The sequence below is a fragment of the Zootoca vivipara genome, chromosome 8 (assembly GCF_963506605.1).
Source record: "Zootoca vivipara chromosome 8, rZooViv1.1, whole genome shotgun sequence".
Classification (NCBI taxonomy): Eukaryota; Metazoa; Chordata; class Lepidosauria; order Squamata; family Lacertidae; genus Zootoca; species Zootoca vivipara.
The window spans coordinates 60,928,681-60,939,489 of record NC_083283.1 but is presented as its reverse complement, the minus strand read 5'-3'; the positions used below and the strand labels follow the sequence as shown (position 1 = coordinate 60,939,489).

Here is a 10,809-nt window from a genome sequence, read left to right as displayed (position 1 = left end):
GGAAGTAAAACAAACAGGCAGTCACCGTGGCAGCCTTGGGCGGAAGTCGTCGAAGGAAGAAGGCGGGGCGGCGGCGGAAGGGAGCGTTGCGACATCCGAACTCCTCGTTATGGCGGCTCTCAGGAAGGCCGTAGACGTTAGTATGGGAGGTGCTGAGGGAGCGCGGGTGGCGAGCGGGTGCTTCTCGTTCCTTAACGGCTTCTCTCCAGCGCTTCTGGGGGTGGTTTTTAGGCTCCCCCGGCCCTTTTCGTGGAGTTTCTCCAGCCCCGCCCCTGTGAGGGAGGCCTCGGCGCGTGCTGGAGACTCTTCCTCCCGCCCGCTCTCTTGTTGTCGGGTTAGCCCCTTACAAGGCTGCGCAATCCTCCTGGGCGCGCTTAGTCTCGGCTGTGCCGCTTGCGACTGACACCTGAACCTTGGGGACTGGAGGATCGGGCTTTCTGCAAAGGCTCAGCCCAAGGCTTTCGTTTTCGACGTAGCCCAGTGGCACCGTTAAGCGTCGCTAGGTGGAACGTGGGACTTAAAATCCCCAACAGGCGGGTCGAACTGAAATGTAAAGCCCCCCCGTTTTAAACTTTTAAAAATCAAAGGAGACAGAGACGGATAGTCAGATATATTTTGCTAAACATACAGTTCTAGGCGAAATCAAGTTTTCAGTTGAAAAACGAAGGGCCTAGTAAGGTTGTTGTGTTTTTTCTAATCGCAGTACTGTATTAGACAGCCACATTTCTATTGGGAAACACAACTTTTTGCCACCCCCTTGCTTGAACGTCTGTTACAGAAAATTTGGGAACTACTTAATTTAGGATTTTTCAGATTTGAAAATTTAAAAGCATATTTTTTTCAGAAATTATTTTCTGTTTTAATATTTTGCCCAAACTACTAGGGTGCAATCAAAATCTGTTAAACTTTTTATGAGTGTTTTTCACCTTCCTCCATGTGCCCCCCCCAATCTTGCTCTGAAATTAAACCCTGGAATTATGTTCCTGCAGCCTGTTGTGATGGCCACCAACCCGGATGCCTTTAAAAGAGGATTAGACAACTCATGGACGATAAGGCTATCAATAGCAAGGAGCCAAATTAGCTTTGTTCTTTTTCTACTGTCAGGCAGTTCTGCAAATTGTTGTGCTCAGGTCCTGCTTTCAGGTTTCCCATGAATATCTGATTGTTCTCTGTAAGAACAGAATGCTGAACTAAGTGATCATTTGGCATGATTCAACAGGGTTTTTATTTTCTTGTGAGAGGAAAGTGAAGTTCTGTTGCATTAACAGAAATTCATCTCACTGATGTGCAGATATAATGGGATGCAACACTTTGGGTTTCTTGCTTACCTATGGAATGTATTCTTCTAAAGATTTATGTAAATACATGCTATGAGCATGATCTTTGAGTGTAAGAATTCTGTGGTGTGCTTTGTGTTTCGAAAAGTATCATGGAAACAAGTTCAGATGATTTCACTGAGACTTACCCAGTTTAGTATACTCTCACCAAATATTTGTAATACCAGTACAAAACAGCAAAAAGGTTCCCAGTTCTCCCGTCAGTCAAAATAAGTCCTATTGCTATGAAACTGTTATCATGTGTCTCTAATTCTTCTTTTCTTCCTTTTCTTTCTTTGTATTGTAGTGAAAACATAGGTTGTTTAGCAATCTTGGAGGAAGAAAGTACCAAAAATAGTTGTGAATTCATAAGATACTTGGAACCCGAAATACATTGGATGACACCTTACTTTGCTACTCCCCATCTTCTGCATCCAGAGTTATTTTTATGTGGCAGTTTGTGTAGTAGACACTGACTGGTAAGTTGAATAATCTTAAATTGAAATTATTCAACTTGAATAACTAGTTGTAGAACATGTTATTTGCATGTTTTTAAAGAGGCTATGTCTGTCAGCAATCTTGTAAGTAGAGCAAGATATTAGCTTCCTGAATGCATATTTTACATTACATTTTTGCATTGCTAATCTACAGATTGGATGTCCTCTTGTACCTTGGGAACAAAGTTACCATTACAGTTTGACATGCAATGAAGTACAGCCAATCTAATTTTGTCCTAATGTAGAAACTGCACATAAAGGGATAATTCATAACTATATTGGTATGGTTAATATGGCAAACACAGCATTTTTTAAAAAATAAAAGTACACAGCATACCCTAAAAAATTGGGCATGTGTTTTTCTTTGATTTTCAGGTTGGGCGGAGACTATACCCATGTAGAGTTGCATTCATATTGAAGCAACAAGTTTGCATCTTAGGGATGCTCATAGCTGCCAAGTTTTCCCTATTCTGCACTTGGTCACTTATATTCCTCAAGGAAGGAATCCCACCAAATCTAAGTGGTCAATAGGTTACATTTGCAGCAGTCCTGCAATTAAAGGCAGTTTATTTTTCATTTTAAAAAACTTACATATTTCTTTTCTTTTCTTTTTTAAAAAACAGCACCCAGAAGAGCAACCACAGCATATTTTTCTTCTGAAGATAGTTTTTAACAATGGCTAGCCAGGTAAGATCATTTTATGAGAATGACACATTCATAGCTCCTAAGGGGAAGACATTAGCCATGGTCAGAGCCATTGGCAAATGTCAAACTTAAGCAAGGATTTCTGGGGGAGGAGTGGCGGTGGTGGTGGGTTTTAGCCCTATGCTTTCCTCAGATGAATTTCTGACAGATTGTTCTCCCCTGCTGTGGAATCCTTAATCACGTCAACTGAAGCAGCTTGGGGGCAGAACAAGAAGCTTTGCTTTCTGCACTGTTGCACAGTGAGATCTTGTGGTGGGACTTTCCTATAACACACACTATTTAGGATGCCTGAACTGGTGCGCTAGAAGTGAAATGATACCATCCATGTAAGTAAACCTTAAATGAAAATGTTGAATCTCTATCCCGATGGTGAGGGATGGTGAGGGATATTGCCTTTGTTATCTGGTCGACTGCTGCCTCCTTCCCTTTTCCTCCCCAACCAGCCTCTGCTGGTTTCTTTCTCCTTTTTTTGGATGTGGCATTTTTTCCCCACTTGCATGTTGCTAGTGTAAAAACTTGAAGTGAGCTCCTTTGGCTGCACTTTAGATTCAGTCTACCCAAGACAGTTGCCCTGAGATAGTGGCCGATACCTGGCAGTGTTGATCAATATCTCAGAGAAGAGCCCAAGACCCCTTTTAGGTTAAAAATAATAATTGGTGACCTGGCCCTGCATCTCATACACTGGACCTCTTTCTGCTGTAGCGTCTCTGGGCAAGTCTTGGAGAGATCTAAAGCAGGGTCCTGTTGTAAAAGCAAGTCTTAAATTTCATGCTTGGTCAGCCTCTAATGGTTAACTCTTTTTTTTAAATTAAGGAAACCGAGGGGAGTCAAAATGTTGGCGTGAAAAGCAGTTACTCCTATAGCCAGCTTGACCAAGTCAGGGGAATATGGCTTTTCATACAATCCTTTGGCTCTGTTATTTTTGCCAGGCATTTTCCCCAGAGGCTGCTTTCCCTCATGGGAGGCGGAGGGAGAGATGGGACCCCAGGCTTCTGTCAAGGGAAAGGTGAATATGGGGAAATCACCAAGGTGGTGATCGGGAGAGGGAGGGAGGCATTTAATTGAGATGAAATACTGTATAACTGTTTTTCATTCTAGCAGGATACAGTGGGAAAGGCCAAAAAAGAAAGCCTGCCTCTGTGGTGGAGATCCCCCCACAAAAAACGGAAGAAAAAGAGTAAAGCAAGAGCAGGAAGACCAGATTTTACTAGTATTCCAAGCAGGTGAAGAAACCTTGAAACTGACAAGAAAAAAAGCCGGCTCTTGTCCATATAATAGTATTTAAATCAAATAGCACAAAATTAACAAAAAACCAACTCATTAGGCTGTTCTGAAAAAAAATAATTTGTAAAGTTAAATAAAGAAATAAGCCAGTTTTAATGGAGCTGTTTATTTAGTAGCTTTCAAAGGCCCAGTGGATATGAACTTGTAATTAAAGTGAAACAAGTTAAAAGGCTTCAGGCAACGGTTCCAAGACTATCGGGAGAATTCTGTGTTCAGCATGAAAGCTGATACATCTGATGGTAGACATCCAGAATATACACAAGTATTGTACCCTCTTGGTTTGTTCCCTGCTTCTCAAAAGGTTTTCTGATTATGCTTTCTCAGTGTCATTTATCTGCTTTATCTTTTGTACCATGTTTACCTTTTGATGCTTAAGGTTTTGCCATGTACTGTATTCATCTTGGAGGGCACATGTTGAATAAAATTACAACAGCCATCTCAATGGCTAGAAAGGCAGTAAACATACCTTGGCACTACAAAGTATTAATAGCATTACACTTTGGATATACATTTGAAGCCCACCTCACTGCGGGATATTGACAAGCCCCATTCATTCCCACAAATTCAGTTTTATTTTTAATGAAGTCATAGGACAAGAGAGAATCTGGTCTGTAATTGGAGCCAAACTACATTATTATAATGTTGTCCACAGTTAGGTAACAACTCATCAGGATAACCATCTATAAAGCTACTTGAAGGTTCTTTCATACTTAGCTTTTGACTAATATATGTAGGTACGATATATGTAAAGTGTATTGGCATTCTCTGATAAATGTTGGGGAAAGGGCTACACAATTTTTTAAAGAATATCTATGCCCCACTTGCTCAAAGCAACTCATGCTGAATATTACAGCATTTTGGGGAGTTTGCTTAATCTGATCCATGCTTGCTAATGTTAATGATATTTCCGTCATGTTCATTCTCCCTATTTCTTGCTTCAGTTTAACCATTATAAAATGGGAATATAAACGTAGAGTTTAGGATTAGAGTTCTAGAGCTAGAAGAAGCAGAATCATAGGTCCATCTTTTTGCTGCTTATGCAAGATTTCCTAGATATCAGCCCTCTCTACATATTACCCAGTTCTGGTTACAGGTAGGTAGCCGTGTTGGTCTGGGTCGAAGTAAAATAAAAAAATTCCTTCAGTAGCACCTTAAAGACCAACTAAGTTTTTATTTTGTATGAGCTTTCGTGTGCATGCACATGTATCTGAAGAAGTGTGCATGCACACGAAAGCTCATACCAAAATAAAAACTTAGTTGGTCTTTAAGGTGCTACTGAAGGAATTTTTTTATTTTACATATTACCCAGATAGTGCTGTGCCGCTAACAGAGAACATGAAAGGCACTTGCAGAGCAGAAGGCTCCAAATGATTCAAGCCACAGCTATGGGAGAAGGCAACAGTAATAACAAAATAAATAGAATTAATAACTAGTTCGAGCTGCAGAAAAACCTCCTTAATTTTAGTTCTTTTCTGCATCCACTGAATATGTGACTCTGCTTGGCCGTTGAATCACATTCTTTTGTATGCTTGATGGTCTCTTGATGGCAATGAGGTAACAGTGAAGAAAATAAAGGGCTGGATTTAATTACTCCTTCTGGTAATTAAAGTGCAAGGACTCCCATTAGTGCATCATGGCTGCTCCCCCATGCTTTCCCTAAATCCTCTTTGGGGGGGTCTGGAGAACCCCCAGAGCAGCACATGGCAGGAGGATAGTGTAGCTTGCCCAACAAAACACATAGAAATGCTTGTGCTGACAGAACATTCTCTTTGGTGCTAGAGTGAATTCCACCCAAAATTTGACTATTTTCTCTCATGGACGCTAGCAGGGTTGCTTTAGACTAAGAGCTTTGAGAACTGCTATCTTGAATCCGTAAGCAGAGCAGGCTAATAACAACCCACAAGCTGCTTAAAAGTACTGCTTAACTTTATTTTGGAGGAGGCAATTGACCTCTTTCATGGATTTAATAGTATAGTAAATATTTTTCACTTGGGTGGTTTGGAAAGGTGGTTTGTGTTGTGGTAGCAGCCTCTCGGACAGTTTGGTCTGAAGCAGAGTTTCAGAAAAGTGGTTTGAGGATTGTTGCTCAGACATGATCAAGATTATTGCTTCTGTGCATGGTGCCCGTGAATGCACCATGGGCAAGGACAAACACGTATTGGCTGGATCAATCCTAGGTAGGTATTTGAGTGGCATACACTCTGGAAAGTAACCTAGTGGATACAGGGCCCTGAGGCTTTTACTGCAAGACTACTAATTGCATTTTTTCTTTAAATTTCTTGCAGGCCAGAATTTCCAAGGCAAGAATTTGTTAGGCCAGAACAATTTACAAGGCCTGAATTTGCAATATTTGTAGGAGAGTTAACTCCCGAGGTGGATGATTTCTTGCTCTATGACTACTTTTTCAAAAGGTATCCATCTTCTGTAGACTGCAAAGTGGCCACAGATCTGCTGGGATATTCCAGGTAACTTATTACAGAACAAAAAGCATTGGTGGTAAGAAACTATGTACAACTGAGGTGCTTAAAAGCTTTTCGTAGTGAGCTCTGCACATCAAGAAACAAATGTGCAATCTCCAATGAGAAGAGAGAAGATAGACTAATGGTGTTCAGTCTTCTCATAGTGTGAACTTGCTATCTCAATGGAAAAGTAGCATGTTTGGGAGGGAATGTCAGAGCTGCAGTGCTTAGTGACTGCTTACACTTACATATAGAGGTCTGCTGTAGTTTGAGAAACCTGATATGATCCTGATTTAATATGTCATAGCTCTATATGATCATGTAACAAATTAGTGTAGACTTTCTTGAACTATTTATGAAGTTGCATATTTTAAGTGCACCTGTTGCATTTAATAAGGAAAGGAAGATAACATTAATCAAAATCAAGTGTAAGGAGAATGGTAAGATGTCTCCAGTTTACAGGTGGCAAAGAGAAGTAGTCTGCAGCTAACATTTTTTGGAATGGAATTTATTTGACCATTGGAAATCTAAGAGTCCACCAATGATGCAGTAACAAAAAATTTGGGTGTCATTTCATGACCAGTGACTTGCTTAGATAATATTGAACTTAGTAAGCATAAAGATCCTATGAAAAAACATTATTGTTGGAGGCGAAGTAATTTCAGTTTATGCTGGTGTTAGGGTTTGATAAAATTTGAAATAAATAGTATTCTGATTTATTTCATCAAACCCTAACACCCTAACAAATCATTCTGAAAAAGATGTACATTCCGGGGTGGGGGGATATCCCAGAAATGTGGTGAGAACACCCAGGGAAAGAAATGGTCAACTCGATAAGTTGCAGCACTAAATTGCTGAATTGAATATTAATAGAATGAACATGTACTAAAATGTGTATTAAAACTAGGGGTTATGGCTTTGTCCGATTTTCTGAAGAAGGTGATATGATGAGAGCATTGCAAGATTGTCAGAATGCACCTGGTCTAGGTGGAAAACGAATCCGATTGACTTTAGGAATTTCTAAAAGGTAACTCATGAAATTTACTAATCTCTTACAAACACACCATTTGTATATGATTACTCTGGAGCCTAGGGTTAGTTTTGTTTTGTTCTTGCATAATTGTAAACACCTGTGCTTTTCTTTCGAATAATCAACATAATTATTACCACATGAACAGCCAGGCCATGATTCTGCTTTCTTCCTCTCCTCCTCCTCCTCTTTCAGGGTTTCCACTTGCACAATAGGACTTTCCCCCCTTTTTCTCCCTCTGTGTACTCCATGCACCTTCCCCAAATCTGTTCCAGTGAGTTGGAGGAACCCCAGTACAAATTGGGGGCATAGGGAGTTAGCAGGGAGAGAATCTTCCGTTGCGCTAGGAAAAATCCTTGAACAGATGGAAGGAAAGACCTAGCACTATAATTCCACCCTGTATTCAGGTTAACTTTTTCTAGGGAATTTAGTTTTTGCTAGACTTTTTGCTAGACTTTCCGTGGTGCGATTGGTTTTATTTCATGCTTTAGATAACTTGTACTTTTCTTTTGCTTTGTGTTTTAGATTGAAAGCAGAATTTCAGCGGTACCAGCCCTATAGTTATAATGATTATTATCAAGACTATCAAAACTACTACCGCCAGTGTAATTATGATAGAAATGAACGCTTTGATCGCTATGAACGTGCTGACCGTTTTGAACGAGGTAACCGTTTTGGGGACCGTTTTCCTGAACGTTACCCTGAACAGTTTGGGGACCGTTGTCCTGAACGTTATGCTGAGCGCTTTGGTTCCCGTTTTGCCGACCGCTACGGTGACTACCCTGAATATGGAGAATATAATGCTGAATATGGAGATTATAATGCCGAATATAACGACTACAACTACAGCTATGCATCTTATGAAAGGATGCAACCAACCGGAAATATGGGACAGCAAACTATGAATCCAGCCATATTTCAGGTATCCACTTGAGCATACTTACAACTGAAGTTTTTTTTTATGAAGTCATAGGTAGAAATAATGACTATATACCTTAAATATGGCTGTTGGGTGCTTTTTAATAATGCAATAATTGTAAACCTGTGCTGTTTTAAAACACAGGCAGTGAGGGCTGGCTGAACTAGGTCCAGGCTTTAAGCATTTTTGTAACCAATCGTATAGAGGTTTACTCTGAAGTACTGTCCAGTTCAGTGTCCCAAGCCAAATAGGATTATAGCTAAATTCATGGATCATGTTTCTGCTTGATTCATTTCTTTAACTGATTGTCGTTATTTAACATGAGTAAGATTCAGACAAGCCCAACCCTTGGAGTTTGTCTATCATTATACTGAAATGCAATAAACTCAAAATATAGCTCAGCTCAGTTGCATTAAATCACTAACTTTATGTGACTTTAAAGTAAAAAAGGGGAGTGGAGGAAGAAGCTGAGGATCAGGTTACAATGTTTATAGCAATTGTGCTTTAAGTTTCTTCTTATTTCAAAAATAGCAGATAGATATTTTTTCTTTAGAGAAATGATTCATGTTTTTCCTCCCCCAGGAGACCTCTACTATGGTTATGAATGATGATCTAATAACAGAAGGTAATTGTGATATTATTAGTACATGCAAGTGGACTTTGATGCTTATCTTAGTTAGGCAAGATCCAACATTGCGTCAGCAGTTGCAATGGAATTCTTCCTTATCTCCCTCTGCAGCCCCTGTACCCCAAGTCTGCTCCAGAGGGTCCCTCAATCCTCAAGCAGATTTCGGGGGTATGCAAGGGGGTGGGGAGGAAGGGTAAGTTTCACTGCAAGTGGAAATAACAATTGGATGTTGCCTCCCCTTTTTTTCATTGGACAAAATGTACTGGTCTCCAAAGAAAATCTCTGAAATGTTGTTTTACAGCAGGGATGGGAAACGTCCATGGATCAAAGTGGTCCTTTAGGCCAGGGGTTGGCAAACTACTGCCTGGGGGCTGAATGTGGCCCCCCAGGCTCGTAAATCCGGCCCGTGGACCCTGCCAACACTGGCACGGCTTCAGATTGGCTGCAGGAAGCTCCTGCAGCCAATCCAAAGCTGTGGACGGTTCTGGGCAGGCAGCGACGCTGGCGCAGCTTCGGATTGGCGGCAGGAAGTTCCTGCAGCCAATCCAAAGCGTTGCTGCCTGCACACTGAGGTAAACCCGGCGTGGCCATGGATGGAGAGGCCGGTGGGTGGTGGGTCTGGGCATCAGAAAAGGCTCGTTGTGGGCCTTCAGCTGGAGCTTGGTGCGTCTGCTGGCCTGGCACATGGCTCAGCGCTGCTGCTCGGCAGCCGTGCTGGAGCACGAGCTGCCCAGCACTGCATGCACGGCCTGCATAGCGCCCTGGCCTCGGACGACGGGCCACAGCACATGGCGCACACCGCCTGGGAGCTCTGCAGGGATGGGCCAATGGAGTGGCTGCTGCTCATCAACAATGCTGGTGAGTGGGTGGCACCGAGATGCGCTCCTGAGAGCATTCCTCCTCCAGGTCCGGAGGCAGCTGTGGGACCGGCTTGCAGGGTATTTATATTTTTCAAAATATAGTCCGGCCCCCCACAAGGTCTGAGGGACAGTGGACCGCTCCCCTGATGAAAAAGTTTGCTGACCCCTGCTTTAGGCCCTTGGCCTTGGGAACATTCCCAGGCTGTGTACTGTCCTTGAGTGTTTTTTGCCTGGTTGTAATGTGTTCAAGAACTGTGGTGATGTCTCTTGCTTATCTGGACACAGGGTGGAGAGATGTATAATGGGCATGGGAAACTCTGGCTTTTGCATAGCTGGAAAGTAGCGTACTGTAGTTTCATAAGAGTGCATTCAGTGTAGAATTTTGTTCTGTGTTCTGCGTTTATCCCTGTTATGAGATAACATAACACAAATTACACAAAAGTCATGAATAAGTAGAGAATCTAAAAATTAAACTCTTTAAAAATCATTTTATGCATAAAAATCATTCTTTTCATTTTGATAAGAATGCATTCTGTACTTTAAGCTGTTTTGTAAAAAAAATTCACAACAGACGAAAATGGACAGAGAACACTGTTTTCCAAAGTTTGTTTTCCTGTATAGTAGCTGTTTTACTTGATTCCTTGCTCACTGATGTTTTGTTTTGCTTAAACAGATCCACAGCTCAACGTAGACGTTCACAGAATGAACAGAGAATTTATGGTGAGAAGTGAAGAACTCTTTGACACACTTATGAGCTGTCATTGGCAACCTCTGGATACGGTCACCTCTGAGATCCCTACTGCTTTCTAAAAGTGTCTTATGTTAACACCATAGCATGACTATTATGACCAAGGTGCTAAATTGACATTTCTTCAACATTACTTTGGATCCTAAGTTTTTAAGCACGGTATTGGATTTTGTTTTGCTATGCTTTGATGGCCTTTGTCATTTTAGTTCATCACCCAGTATCTTGAAATCATGTAAATATTCTGGAAATGTAAAGAGTTCGTCTAAAGATAGACTTGCTTATGTAAATAATAAAACTTTGTTTCTGCAAACATGTCAGTTGGAACCTGTTATTTTTACTTTACTAAGTTTGTGATCTAGTTTC

The 10,809-nt window shown here is 41.2% G+C and overlaps 2 protein-coding genes across 13 annotated transcripts in view; one reads left to right on the top strand and one right to left on the bottom strand.

The window, feature by feature from the left end:
• Positions 1 to 10,809, bottom strand: part of LOC118089892 (transmembrane protein 14C) — a 127,624-nt gene that overhangs the window by 19,379 nt on the left and 97,436 nt on the right. The gene's annotated exons all lie outside the window — the stretch shown is intronic.
• C8H6orf52 (chromosome 8 C6orf52 homolog) lies at positions 34 to 10,758 on the top strand. Of its 12 annotated transcripts, none has more exons than XM_035125007.2 (10): positions 34 to 136; positions 1,624 to 1,795; positions 2,437 to 2,500; positions 3,448 to 3,524; positions 3,620 to 3,741; positions 6,088 to 6,267; positions 7,169 to 7,288; positions 7,817 to 8,213; positions 8,793 to 8,835; positions 10,372 to 10,758. In XM_035125007.2, the coding sequence occupies exons 4-10, from the start codon at positions 3,495 to 3,497 to the stop codon at positions 10,506 to 10,508; spliced, it is 1,029 nt and encodes a 342-aa protein (XP_034980898.1). In that variant the 5' UTR covers positions 34 to 136; positions 1,624 to 1,795; positions 2,437 to 2,500; positions 3,448 to 3,494; the 3' UTR covers positions 10,509 to 10,758. The 12 variants fall into 12 exon arrangements, with proteins under 12 accessions (XP_034980898.1, XP_034980894.1, XP_034980895.1 ...); XM_035125003.2 differs by having other exon boundaries at positions 3,617 to 3,741; XM_035125004.2 differs by having other exon boundaries at positions 3,332 to 3,524; positions 3,617 to 3,741.